Below are 14,292 nucleotides of genomic sequence, written 5' to 3'. Positions count from 1 at the left end.
CGATGCTCCATCGATGTGACGTAGCTCGATCATTGCCACTTCGACTCTCCTTCACTGGAGCTCGTGCACCTTGTTGGCTTGTTGCGATTCGTTTATGCAAATATCCTACGTTGACACTGACAGAAGCTACCTTAGTGGACGTGATTACATATATATGCTTCTATGCGGCAGCTCCTACTTAGTACTGCCTTTTCATTAGGATAGTAGGATATGAGCATATGTGCAGTCTGAAAGTACTGCCTTTTCAGTGGTCAGAAAGTAGGCAAAACCTAACCTACCATAGTAAACAATGACAATTATTAATCGTCTTTAACCTTAATCCATGAAAGGACACATGGTTTTTGAGTAGCAAAACCATTTTCTTTGAGCTTTTGACATCTTGCTCTATAGTCAGTCTGTCACTTACACAGTTACGTACACTTGCTTCGTCCCTTACAGGTGTCCATGCCTGCATGGCTGCACGACGTGATATTCTTCAGAACCCAATCCTAACGTTCGGTGCTTGACTACCTTTAGAAAAACAATAAAATGTTCAGCACTCTACCAGTTTTCAAAAAAGCAAGATGCAGTATTCCCTAATATACAGGTTGAAAATTACGTGTAACTCCAGGACGACGCTAGCTTTCAAAGTTTGGCACCTTGACCATTCACCTCCAGGACGACGCAGTTGGACAGATGGAGGATCGTCGTCTATCTCTCGCAGTTGTGTTAAGCTCCTTGCATTTCTCAACCTTTTGCATGGATTCCGCACTGAACCCTGAAATCAGTTTATAAGAAGGTGAATTGGCCGGATGGCATTCGGCGAACCACAACAGCAGAATCTTATCTTGGCATGTAGGCAATCATAATTCTGCGATCATGTGCCTTTTGTGTGGATAGATGCACCCTGTCTGCAGTTCATGTATGATCACCTTGTGCTTGTGCTACTAGGATAAGATTCAGTGGCTGCATTGGATGGTTCAATACAAAAGGTGGTGGACAGAGCGTGTTCAAAATCGCACAAAAAATATCTCGCGATGCATCATGCATGTGCCCAACAACCTTGAGAGCGATGAGCTACAGAGAGAGACAGATCATGGCACCGTACCATCACCTGCTGTGGATCTGGGACGAGCGATGTTATATAAAAGACTTGGCCTGAAAAACCATAGCTGGTCCTGGATGTGGATGGTCCACTTGCTAGGAAAGTAACTTGACTGCAGGCTGTAGCAGTAATGAAAAAAAAATACAGTGATAAAAACCAAGTATTTGCGTGATTGCGTCCAGCGTATAGAATACCTCCTGTCCAGAGAGCATCTTGGACGTCTTCGCCAAGAATTGGATGGCAAAACAACAGTAGGCTTTGCATTTGGTTTCTCTATATTTGAGTGTGCAGACTTGGCAGATGAAAGAAAGCCGTGGACGGGTAACGGTGACGAAGGAACTGAAGGCTGGGGGGGGGCATACGATCATGGTGTCCTGTGTCATCTTCAGCGATGGCAAAAAGATTGCAATGATAGAAGAGAGGACCGAGGCAAAGCAGCATTGTGCACGCATACCCTCCAGCAGCAGCAGCAGGCAGCACAGGCGCAGGTGGTGTGCGTGACATATGCAGAGAGCTGATCCCAGCTCATTCTTTTGAGGTAGGCAGGCATGCCTCCGCATCAGTGACTAGCCACAGAGATGCCTTTGCTTTCTTGTGCCGCTGTGCAGCATTCACTTGCGCGCCCTTTTGCGACCAGCACTCGAGCCTTTCCATGACCACAGAGAACCAACCAGTTGGGTGGATCATCCGTCTGTCACCTTGAACTTGAAGCGACTACAGGAGGCTGCGGAAGCTGGTTCTGGTTGGAATGGATGGATGCATTGGCTCCAGCAGAGACTGAACACTGATAGTAACTGGAGATCGTGGCAGTACAGTTCCTTTGTTGCCTTTGACCGTCTCACAGTTGCCACAACAAACACCACAGATACTGCTGCTCTCTCCAAACTGAGCACGGTGATAGCGGGTAGGAGACTGTGGACTGGAGTACGTAGGACACAGTAAAAGCTGATAGCGCGTGAAAAAGCTTTTCACTTGGTGCTGCTAGTTCAGAATTGGCGAGTAGGGATGAAAGGCAAAAAAAAAAAAAGCATCTGCAACAAGTTGCAACTTTGGCCACCCCTGCAAGAAGGCAAGGGGGCCAAGGCAACGCAGCCTTTCCTCTGCTTTACCTATCCTATCACTGGCCAGTTTGATGCGGTTCGTGTCCCAACAGTGCATGGTTTTCTTGGGGTTTGAAATCATGAACAAGATTCCTCTTTTTTTTCAATTTGGTGGATCAGTGGATGTTAGGGCAGAGAGAGAGAGAAAAAAAAAGTAGAGTATACTCCTGTAGTAGCAAAATGGTTAAACAGCATCTCTTGCTCCAAGTAACCAACCACCCATGGCTGGCATCTATACATGCAGGTAGCAGTAGAATACAATATCTGCCGTCTGATCAACTCCGTGGCTGTCAATCAGGTCTGTGCTGCTGCTGCTGCTGGAAAGATAGATAGATAGATAGATAGACAATACAAAACAATGAACAGGCCTGCACTAATTTGAAATGAAAGAAGGCAGAAACAATTAAAAAAACAGAAGAGAACAGAACAGAACAGAACAGAGAGAGTGGGATCAAAGAATCGACCCAGGCTTGTCCTGGCGTGCTGCAATCTAACCACACCCCTTGGTTGCTTCTCCTCAACCCCTTGTGCCTGTTCGCGTAGTGGCTGTCAGTCACCTGCGCGCACAAGCGGCAGCGCCCCCTGGGCCGCGCTGTAGTTAGATCTGCGTGCGCTCGCTGCGAGCATTGATGCCTGCACCTGCGCGCCTTTACAAATCTCTCAGGACTCACAGAGGGAGCCCTTGCTGCTATGAAGCCTCCTCAATCATGCGCGCGTACTCGCCCGCAATGCAACTAGTTGGCTGTCTTGTCTACACTACACATGCACCATGATTGGTGAACCGCGAGCAGGAGCACGAGCACGGCCGCATTGCTCCGTGCCACGGAACGGAACGGAGCCAGGCCTCGGCAACCTCTGCCGCTTAATTTGATTGGACGACAGCGATGGCGGCTGCCTGGCTAGTGCTGCTGTGCCGTGCATGTTCGCCGAGGAGACCGCGACTGGATTGGTCGGTCGGGGCGGACCAGATGTCCCCTGCATGAGTTGTCCTCTCCTCCGAGCCCGACGATTGGCCGCTGGACTGGAACAGACGGGAGCAGCTCGCAACTCGTGGGATTGGCATGGCATGTGCATGCTCATGTCCCGGACCCCGGGAGAGGCGGGAGCAGTGCAAACACTCCACTGCTTGTTAGTAAAAACTTGAAAGAGATGCGCTGGGTGAGCTGCTCATCAGCAACGTACAGTAGTGCTTCACTGATGAGGCAATGACGCGCTCCCCTGCTTGTTTTCAGGGAAAATAAATAAATAAATAAATATCTGCGGCATTTGTTGATTCATGAGAACATGAGCAAGATTCAGGGAAGAAAATTCTCGAGTACCACGCATGCATGTTCAGGAGCCATGCAAATTTTTTTTTAGCTCGGTTCAATACAATCAAATCAGCTCGCCCAGAGACACCAGAAGCCACCGTTGACTGGTCTCGGTTGTTACAGAATATGTTCTTCGCAATCTAGCTCCCACAAATACGAAGCCACTTTCCTTTTCCTCTCTCTCTTTTCCGTCCATAAAGCAAAGCGAAATGCATCCTCCGTCTGCTGATGTTTCGACAAAAGACGCGCTGGCACCGACACTGCGTTTCATCTCACCCGGAGCTTTGATATTTGGATGCAGTAGATGGAAGATTCCTTCCCGGCCGGGGCTGCACGAGCATCAGGGTCACATGCTCTTCTCTCTCTCTCTCGGATTTAAAAAAAAAATCTACATGTTCTAGTGAGTAATTTTGTATACAAGATATCTAAATTTAAATCAGTTTAGCCTATTAAGAATAGGAAATGTATGAACTCGTCAGTAATCCTGTTGATTTATCCTCAGAAGCCGGTGGTTTACCACGTTTGAAGCAGGTAAACCATGTTTTAGTTCCGGTAAACCATGTTTAGTACCCACATTTAGTTTTATAATATTATTTATTGCCCAGGTTTAGTTCTGTGGTGTTTAGGGTTTTAGATTTAGTATCAACAATATGTTTCATATTTATATATGTTATATGTTAGTATCGTTACATAAGTTGATGGCTTATGATTTATAGATTAGTTATTGTTAAATATATCATGGTTTAGTTATTGTTAAATATGAATGCTCAATAGTTTATGGATTAGTTATTGTTAAATGTGTATGCTCACTAGAGGAAGTCAATTCATCCATGGCACACAAGATCCTTACAATGATGCACCTCATTCACAACACGAGACAATAAGTGGTCGACGTCGTTCAATTTCATTTCCAAGATGGAATTCGTAGCTCAAGTAGCTCAAGTTCTAACTATCTGTCTGAACACGACCCAATCTTGAACCCTTATGCATGGTAATGGCAACCGGGTCAGGGGGACCACCAGCCGAAATACCACCATCGATTATGTATGTGTATGATTAAATTCCGTCTCCATCGTCATATTGAAATTGTGAAATATGTATCCACTAGTACCACATGACACATATGTTCAACCATTCTATGTTGTTATCCAGGTGCCTGCACATGTAACTACAAGCAGACCGGTGTGTTATTTTTTGGTTCGTCGATAAGTATTTATTTGTCGTTCTTTTTTTCTATCTAACGTATCTCATATATTTTGTATATGACTATGTCTACGGAATGGACTCATATCACGATCCTTTCAACATGCTTGAGTGCTTTCGCTATAACTCGAGCTAAATATGTAAGTAATGTGAAACAAGTTGACATATGTGTCGTGGCCTCGTGGAAGAACTCTAAAAGAACTTGTATTTGAGTATAGCGCTGACCGATGAATGTATGTTGCGTGAGAATTGAAGTTTGTCGTTGCATATGTATGGTGTATGTCATTTTGTTGAAAACATATTGTATGGATGAATTAGTATTTACTATGCAACGTGAATTGAGCAAATTGCATATAAATCCTGTTATTTTTAATTTATTTTCTTGTAAAATAAAAAAACGGTTCATACGAGCGGTTTAACAACGTTTTTTTTTGGAGCGAAAAAACAGTTTAAATTTGCTTATTTTTGAATTGGGGCAAACCGGCCGGGGTGGGTAGCGGTTTTTTACCCTCAGCCGGTTTGGTTATCTCTGGACCCTGCTAGCTACCTCAATCAACGAAGAGTGAGTCTCACCCAAAATAAAACAAAATAAAATAAAAACTCCAAGGTGTTGACACTCTATAAAGTAATCATAGAAATCCCCCAATCTCTTCACTGACCGCATATTCACATGATTGCAAGCCCTAATCGCCACGGGCCCCGCGCAGCAGCAGGAAGCAGTTTAGTAGGAGTTAAGCTCGCGCTTCGTAGGCAGCCTCTCATAAATCATAATCAACTAGGTCAGTACCCGTGCGTTGCAACGGGAACATATAATATCATGATAACTTATATACAAAATGTGTCTTATATTGTTATAAGAAAATTTTTCATAATCCATTTGTGATCCTAGCCATACATAAATTTTGTTATTTTAATTTAGTTGTTTCACTACTACATTGCAACTATCAGTATCATGCAGACTTCGATATATGTCATGATTTGCATGGTCTCATTATTGGAGAGCACGTGCCACACCTGCCGGTAGAAGTTCCGTCGTACATCGTTAGTCATCAGACACGCACCACCATACACGCTTGCTTAAACAAAAAATGCAAGTGTGTGTTTGCGAAGAGAATTGAAGGCAGACCGGCACAAAAGGTACCCCGACGATGGCGAGTGGTCATTGTTGTCGGTCCACCTCTGCTCACCTCCGGTGTCGAGATGACGCCACAATCCTTGATATAATAGTCGTCGAACGCGCGCGATATGGTGAGTACCGATCACTCTTGGTTGGGCTGCCAAATGAAGTGCACCCCGGGCTCATCAGCGAGGTAGTACACCTGGTCGTTGCACCACCGGATGTGCTACTCGTCTACATACATCTTGTTCGAGGACACTCACACAACAAAAACAATGGTCGTCATTCCAGCGCACAAGAATTCATGGTCGGTCAGTAGCGACTTACGTGACAGGTTAGACTTCAGGTGGATGATGAGCTAGACGGCGTGATGGCGTCGTCGTAGGTTGCGATGCCCAGAACAACCCGAGAGTCGTCGACATTGGCGACGACCATGAGGTCCCCATGTTTGACGATGGACAGCGCGGTGCAGCCGCTCTGGACCACGTCCAAGCGGCGGCTGCGCCGGAGCTTACCGTACACAGCGGCGCATGGGCCATGTAGGACTGCTTCCAGAGGTCGAACTGGCAGTCGCCAAGTTTCTTCTCGTCGTCGGTGAGCGACGCCAACGCGAGCGCCTCGTGCTAGTGGTGTTTGTTCGGGGTTTCCAAGTAAGAAACATGGATTCACCTTTGGCATTGGTTTATGAAAATGATTTATAAGTTAGATCCATGGAAAAATATTACGGAGAATAAATGTTACACATGCAAAAAAAAGTATTTAAGTTGAAAACATTATTCAAACAAAAGAAATTGCATGCAAGGCTCTTCTTTAAATACTACTCCCTCAATCCAAAAAATATAATTTAATAATCTCAGTGATACTTATCTACTACTACACATTGTGCAAGGGTAGCAGGTGGGCTTCGGGAGAGATGTATTATATGTTTTTACTATAATAGATGTAGACATAAACACACATGTGGAGTAGTGGTAGCTACAAACACATTTATTTGAGAGGTCGCGGGTTCGAATCCCCTTGAAGCCTGTTTTTTTTAATTTAATTTTAGCTAGGCGTGGGATGCACGTGGGAAGATAGCTGGGAATGGAAATGTGAATGAGCTTTGGGAATGGGAATGAGCTTTACAGTGAGGACGGAATGGGAATGACAGAACACGGAATGGGGCAGGCGTGGGATGCACGTGGGAATGAGAATAAATTTTGTGGGAGGGAGAATGAGAAAGACATGTGATAGCCGGGAATGGAAATGTGAATGAGCTTTGGGAATGGGAATAGACTTTGCAGTGAGGACGGAATGAGAATGGCAGAACACGGAATGGGGCAGCCTACCCTTACCATCTTAATAGATAGTAGAGATTAATCATGATGACGCGCAAAGGCGACGACCGGCCATGCTTTCGAGTTCGGTTGTGCATGCATGAACGAAGCCTGTCTGACAAGATCTAAATGGCGACGAGTAATTAAAAACCGCGAACGCCTGCCTCTGCGGATTTGGGAGCACATGCATGCCTTGCCTAGCTACCTGCCGCGAACGCCTGGAATGGTGCCAAGCATCGAGTGGCCACGTCACACACACACACACACAGCCCAGCAACACGGTGGGTGATGAATCATCTTTGTCCTGCCGCCATCATTTCCACCCTTTTTACCGAACATAGAAAAAAAAGGCGTGGTTTAGACACGTAATGAGACGCGGGAAAGCACGGGCAAAAAACCTTTTTTGTTTGTTTGTTTGTTTGTTTTGAGGATCTGGATGGCTATGGTTGACGACTGAACGGAGCAAGATCAAACAGCGCTCATATGTCCCTGTATTCACCATGGCTCATGCACCTTCGTCGTCTCGAGCAAAGCAACCAACCAGAGGCTTGCAGATCGCCCTCAAGAACAGGAAGCATGGCCAATTATTTGACGTGATGCGGACGGGCGGACGGACGGCGACGCTAGGCCTCGACCGACGCACCATCGCGCGCGATAACTCGGTCCGGTCTCGGACGATCGGAGCGGACGGGGGGATGGAGGAGGAGGTCTCCTGTTGTTCCAGGGGAGATCGCAATCAGTAGCGCCGGGACGGTACCTTTAGGGCTTGTTCGGTTCTACCTCAATCCATATGGATTGAGAGGGATTGAAGTGGTTTCAATCCCTAATAAGTTAAAATCTCATCCAATCCGTATCAATCCCTTCCGATCCATATGGATTGAAAATAACCGAACAAGCCCTTAATAGGTAGCTAGCTTAGCTAGCTCGAACCTTGTTTAGCTCCTGATAATAATAGGGCAATGTCTAGCGCTAGCTATGAATCTATGATGCGCAATGAATCCGACTAGTACGTACGCTACGCCCTTCAATCATCGGCGAAGAAGAACAGGAAGGAAGAGAGTACACAGGCCCGGGACGGACGGACGGTCAAGGAGGCCAATGAGTTCGCCGCGGAAGCCCTTGCACCAGCTGCAGATCTCACTGTCCTTGTCAAATCTCTCGTCCTCCTCACACACACACGCTCGCTTGGCGTCTACTACGTACCACAGCAGTCCAGCTGCGCTAGTTGTACTTGTACTACTACCCCGTCCATTCATCATCACTCGCTCGTGAAAGAGCGCGGGGGGACTGGGGAGGCAGTCAAACGACGGATCGATGGATCTCCCCCGTCGCTGTCGTCTGTCGACCGGCCATCACTCCCTCATCATTTGCCATCTCTCCTCGCCCCGTCGTCTTTCCGTTCTTCTGCTCCGGATCCACCACCAGGGGGCAGGAGGCTTCCTTGGAGGACTGGTCGCCATCCGAGCAGTTTTTCCTTTTCTTTCTTTCTCTCTTTTTTTATTTCTTTCTTTCTTTCGCGAGAACAGAACAGAACAGTGGCCGGCAGGGCCATCCATCAGTCAGGCAGCCAAAGGACGGTGGGAAAGGGAGAGGCTCGTGGTGGCAGCTATTCCTTCCGCCCCCATCAAGCAAGCATGGGTGGGGCAAAACCCAATCCCCATCATCAACTCATCATCATATAATCCGCTAGGCTGCAGGAGTTGATGGGGGAAGAGCGGGCTTCAGTAGAAGCAGCCGTCGCTATCGTTATCGCCGGCCGACTGTGGACGGCAGAGACTAGCTAGGGCTGTTCAAGACAAATGGGCGCCAGGTAAGGCAATCATCAGTTGATGGACCAGGACCCTTCGCTGTTGCCGACCTTTCAGTGAGGACTGAGGAGGGGGGCAACCAACCCATGGGAAGCTTTCAGGCTATCCGCAACCGTTACCCCTAAATATTTCCCCCTATATCACTTTTCCCCCTATTTTTTCATCTCCCGCAGCGGTTCCCCCTAAATACTCCCCTATACCCCACTACCACTATAAAATATCATTTTCTATACCAACTATCAATTTTTTATCTACTAACAATTACTCGTGTATCCACAGCACAGTGTTTAGGGTGATGAACAGTGATACGCTAGATCTGGGGAAGAGAGAAGGAGACCGACACGTAGGAGGCGCTGTAGGGGGCACCGCTGCGGTTATAGGGTGCCCCCTACGCGCCACATGCAAGAGGAGGGGGAGGTGCAGCGTGCACCGCTGCGGCTAGTCTCAGGCTGTGACCGTAGGACCTCCCAGCAATGATGGCAACAACCAAAGCTCCGGATTCAGATGAGATATCGAAAAGACAGGCGCAGGTACTTTTCATAACATCAACAGGGATCAGAATATCAGATCACAGAACTTGAGACAGGGAACATTGGACTTTAACAATGGATCAGGAGGTTTTCTCGTCTCATAGTTCCAGAACGCGAAAAATGGAACAGACGACACGCAGCAGCGGCAGAAGGGCAAGTTCTAATGAATCTAATATGATATACAACAAGGTTCACCTCGAAAATTATGAGGGAAAACATGGTCATTGCACCGGCACTGAAAGACAGTCCTAGAACCGGAGCCCCTCCAGAGCAGCAAACAAAACTGAGGCAGCCATGAGGCCCCCTCCAAGAAGCCTGCTCTGCCGCGCTTTTATGGTCTCGCCGTGGAACGTACGCTTTACATACACTGATGAACTCCTACTAGAACAACAACGTCAATTTAACACCCTGCCCGCCGCTCCATTACAGCGCTTTGGAAATCCTCCTAAGAATTTGAAGAGATAAAAAAATGTACCATATCTGCAGCCCAAACAACTTACATATATTCCGTTAAATGATCTGCACTCAACTAGCATATCAAGGGCAGCAGCATGATACTACCAGAAGCAGCTTCACAGGATCTTCACAAATGGTGGTACATCTTCCCTTGGACCATCGAGTGACCGATACATGTATAAGATGTCCACACTTTCCTTCCTCTCGCTCTCATCAGGCTGGCCATTTATCAACTCCACCACCATTCGTGGTAGCCCCCGAGCCACCTCCTTGCACCCCCGCAGGGTCAGGTTGCAGCCTGACATCCAGACGAACCGCATGTTATAGAACTGGTGCATCCCAGAGAGGAGGCCGGCATCACCGAAAGGGCAGTCCCTTATCTCCAGCTTCTCGAGCTTTGAGCAGCCCCGGAGGATGTATTGCAGCGCCACGTCGCTGTTTCCAGCAAACGCTACAGAGAGCGTCCGCAGGGACTTGCCATGCCTGCCAATGTACTCAAACGCCCGGTCAGTAAGTTGCCCCGACGTGGATAGCCTGGTAAGCTTCCTACAGTTCTTAACAATGGCACCGAATCCTTCATCCATGGGCTCCTCAGTCGCATGGTCCGGCTGGTGTCGTCCCATTATACATAACCGGAATACCTTGAGCTCCGGGCAGTGGCGCGACATGTCGACAACAGCAGCGTTGGTCATTGTCTGGCAAAAATATAGTATTGAACGGAGAGCAGGGCAGCCCCGTGCGATGGCAGTAAGGCCAACCTCCGATACCAACTCGTCGGCATCCTCATGCGCATCCAATGGGAGCACGCGAAGAGTCTGGAGCTTCTTGCAGTAAATCCCCACGGCGTCGAGCCCTTCGTCGCGCACCGAGTCAAGTACCTGGTAGCAAAGAAGTCTTCAGCAAAACGGAGCGCACGCACAGAACCAGGTAAAACAAGTCGATGAAGCAGTCTACGGTAGGTTCAGTACCCATAGCGTCTCAAGGTTGTAGCATTGCCCGATGAACATCAGGATCTGATTCGGGGTGACCGCGGCGTAGCTTAAGTCAAGGCTCTTCAAGTGGGAGCACACCACGTCGATGATTGGCAGGTACTCTTGCGCGAGGTCACGGAAGCCGGAGAGAGAAACAAGCGTGCGCGCTCGCCCAGCGGACACGAATGCAGAGACAACCTCCCCGAACTCTGCCTCCCCCTCGCCGCCTTCCGCCGGGCGGAACGACCCGGTGCCCAGGTGCGACAAGCGCGGGGCGTGCGCCATGAGGCGGCGCAGCTGGCCGAGCGAGACGTGCAGGTTGACCCCCAGGCGGCTGAGGCGCGGGGACCGCGCCACGAGCGCCTCGAGCGTGGCGAAGGCCACGGGCGGCTCGTAGCACTCGAACGAGAGCGACTCCAGGTTGGTGGGCTCCGGCGGGAACGCGGCCACCCAGTCCACGACCTCCTGCTCCTCGGCCATGTCGCACTCCACCACGTCGAGCACTCGCAGGCCCCTGAGAGTGAGAACCCATCAGGTTGAAAGTCAAGTCCAAACATCGAGATGGCGCCGAGGAGGAAGAGGAAGATATACCTGCAATGGGAGGCGATGGAGGCGAGCCCGCGCGAGGTGAAGCCGTCGCAGAGGTGCAGTGTGAGGTCGCGGAATGACGCCGGGAGCGGGCGGGAGAGGAGGTCGAGGTCAGCGTCGGTGACGGGGATGCGCTTGAGGTAGAGCGAGGTGAGCGCGGGGAAGGACCCGGCGGCGACGGCGGCGGCCCAGGGGCGGAAGGCGGAGGCGTCCCAGCCGTGCGGGAGGAGGTTGAAGTCGGCGAAGCGCGGGCGGCCCTTGAGGAGGAGGCTCCGCGCGTTGGGGAAGCGGCGCGCGGCGCGGGTGGCCGAGGCGGCCAGGAGGTTGCGGACGGCGACGGAGTCGCGGGTGGCGGACTCGGCGCGGTGCCAGGAGCGGCAGACCAGCGAGGCGGCGCTCCGGTCCCGCGGGGCGTCCAGGAACTGGAGCACCGTCTCGAGCACGTTGTCGAGCACCTGGTCCGCGGGCGGCGACGCGCACGGCCGCTTGGGCGGCGGCTGGTCCTCGTCCTCCTCTGACATCGCGCGGCGCGGGCTGAGGCAGGCCGAGCTGGAGGGAGGGAGGGAGGGGGAGCAGCGGTTGCGGAGCCCGGAGTTGGAGGGCGCCTGCGCTGCGCTGCGCTGCTCTGCGCGGCGGGCTGGGTGGTGGGGTCACTGGGGTGCGGGGAGTGGGTGTGAGGTGTACTTGTGTTCGCCTGAGTCAGTCAGTCGACGCAGCCGCTTGTGCATTTGTGCTGTGGCAGTGGCAGGGAGGCGGTAGATCTGGTAATCTCACCCTTTCCAACTTCCAAGTGTTAGGTAAAAAAAAAAATCGACCGTAACAATCCAGCTCCCTTTTCCCGGGTTTATTTATTTTTCACGTGATCGCATTTTCACTGACGACGAGGACTCGAGGAGTAGTAGTGGTGATGGTGGCCTCATTGGGCCACAGCCTGACAGCCGCCCACTTGCGTTATGCTGACGAGGCCCCTCACGTTGTCGGGAATTGCCGCCTAGTTTAGCACTGGAGCCGTAGGCTTTGCTTGAAGGAGACATCTTTTTTTATTTTGGTGTATCTATCCTGCTCGGAATTTGACAGTGCTCCGTATACAAACATCTACCTGGCATTTGTTTCTGATGAATCCATAAACCAAAACGGGTCTGTTACTAATACTAAAGCCTGATCAAGATCGCTTAATTATGTCCGAACTTTGCAAACGACACTGTGAAAGCGAGGTGCTGAAGATAAACCAGTTCAGTAGGAGAGATCGGACAGGTCATTTGTTTTTGGTTTTGGTTTCTTCCCACATCTTTTATTGCGCTTGGTCGGCCTTTCGGGGCAGGGATGGCTGTCAGTCAAAGGCATTGGGATTCTTAGCGCCACGCAATTGTTTAACCTCATCAGAACGCTGAGTGGCTAAACCCATGTTCGTCAGAGCAGCAGCATTGGGACCTCTTCATGGCTTGACTCCATAAACCACAGTGTTTTCCTTTTTACAAGTTCGAGTGACATGGCAAGGAAGCTCTATAGGAGAACAAGGCATAAGTACTCGATGCTGCAGCAGCAGCTCGAAGATATGTTCCGATCAACACTGGCCGCCCTCCTATATACTGACACTAGACTAGAGCTGTGCAGAATGACCTGAATGAGCATTCGGTGCCTGCAGTCATCTCTCGCTATCTCAGATCGTCTCAAGGCCCCGTCTTCCTTTCTGTCCAGTGAGAGCGGCGGCGGCTGCTCCTGCTCCTTGTTTATTAGCACGAGATTCAAAAGGGCAGGATCGGCGACGGTGTCGCGAGAGCAGAGCAGCGCGGACCCGAATATTGCAATTGCAGTTGCACGCACGGCGGAACGGGAACTGGCGCCAAAGGTCGCCGCCTTTCTCAGTGGACCGGACTTCCTCCTGCACGGCATATTCTGCCTCAGCAGCTTATCATTTGCGACTCGAGCGCATCGAAGGTGCCACGCGTTCGCAGGGCACAGCTGAGCTGGGTATGGTTTTCTGTCTGAATCACCCATGCATCGTTCTGACAGTGAATTCAAGTGTTCTGATTTCTTCATCTTTTGATGTGTCGACTGATGACCAGCAGAGGTATTCTGATTTTGTTATCTGAACTGAACCTCTGGATTCAAAGCAAGTTACGACCTTGCTGAAAGATGCGGTAAATAGCTCAGACTGGCCACTTCCCTGCACCCTACCTTGCCTCTCGTGGTATTGCGAGGCAGGAGTATCTTTTCCGCCCTTGCAAAACAAAACGGAAAAAAGAAGAAGAAACCATTGATGTCAAATCTCGATTTTTATTCCATGCTTTTTCTGCTCTCTCAGCTGATTGATTTGTCCAGCGAACTTGCAAACACTTTTTCAAAAGAAGAATGTATATATATCTGTATATCGCACTGGACGGTGCCATGTGACTCCATGCATATCAACCTCTGTACGTGAAAGGATATTAATTTCCTCGAGGGTTTTGCGACGATAAACTATTTTATTTCATGGTGGGAATACACTTTGACCTGTCCCATGTTCATCTTTATTATATAGTGCTGACCGGGAGACTGTACTTTGTACTATCTGTTTACAGGCTCGAACCAACAGCCTAGAGAGATCCCTAATGCTAAGACATTGACATGTAGCAGCATGTCACTTATCCCATGCATTACTGTTAGGTGTATTTCAACTGTCAACCTAAAACCAGCTAATTGTGCATATGATTGAGTATACACCCGAGAAAATAGCGCAAAAAAGAAAGTGGTTGTTTCTTCTCCTCGTACTTTAGATTTATTACGGTATCATCATGCTATTTAGGGAGGTAGAAGATAAGGAGAAATG

At 49.5% G+C, this 14,292-nt stretch overlaps 1 protein-coding gene and 1 long non-coding RNA gene across 3 annotated transcripts; both read right to left on the bottom strand.

Annotated features, from left to right (window-relative positions):
• Positions 1-259: 259 nt before the first annotated feature.
• On the bottom strand, positions 260-3,000 carry LOC103639493 (uncharacterized). 2 transcript variants are annotated; one of them, XR_002265305.2, is made up of 2 exons: positions 599-3,000; positions 260-510 (listed from the first exon to the last, which is right to left on the bottom strand). It is a non-coding gene; the product is annotated as an uncharacterized lncRNA (long non-coding RNA). The 2 variants fall into 2 exon arrangements; XR_559479.3 differs by having other exon boundaries at positions 260-506; positions 599-2,999.
• Positions 3,001-9,548: 6,548 nt separating this feature from the next.
• LOC100383174 (F-box protein FBX14) lies at positions 9,549-12,121 on the bottom strand. The gene is made up of 3 exons (NM_001175839.2): positions 11,487-12,121; positions 10,893-11,409; positions 9,549-10,802 (listed from the first exon to the last, which is right to left on the bottom strand). The coding sequence occupies exons 1-3, from the start codon at positions 12,002-12,004 to the stop codon at positions 10,041-10,043; spliced, it is 1,797 nt and encodes a 598-aa protein (NP_001169310.2). The 5' UTR covers positions 12,005-12,121; the 3' UTR covers positions 9,549-10,040.
• Positions 12,122-14,292: the final 2,171 nt, after the last annotated feature.

Source organism: Zea mays, chromosome 9, assembly GCF_902167145.1.
Source record: "Zea mays cultivar B73 chromosome 9, Zm-B73-REFERENCE-NAM-5.0, whole genome shotgun sequence".
Taxonomy (NCBI): Eukaryota; Viridiplantae; Streptophyta; class Magnoliopsida; order Poales; family Poaceae; genus Zea; species Zea mays.
This window is presented reverse-complemented; position numbering and strand designations above follow the sequence as displayed.

Bases quoted from the DNA above. Each gene is read 5' to 3' on its own strand.
- LOC100383174 (NM_001175839.2), bottom strand. From the start codon at position 12,004: ATGTCAGAGGAGGACGAGGACCAGCCGCCGCCCAAGCGGCCGTGCGCG. The intron at 11,410-11,486 runs GTATATCTTCCT...TCTCACTCTCAG, and splicing joins TCCATCGCCTCCCATTGCAG to GGGCCTGCGAGTGCTCGACG. The intron at 10,803-10,892 runs GTACTGAACCTA...CTTTGCTACCAG, and splicing joins ACAACCTTGAGACGCTATGG to GTACTTGACTCGGTGCGCGA.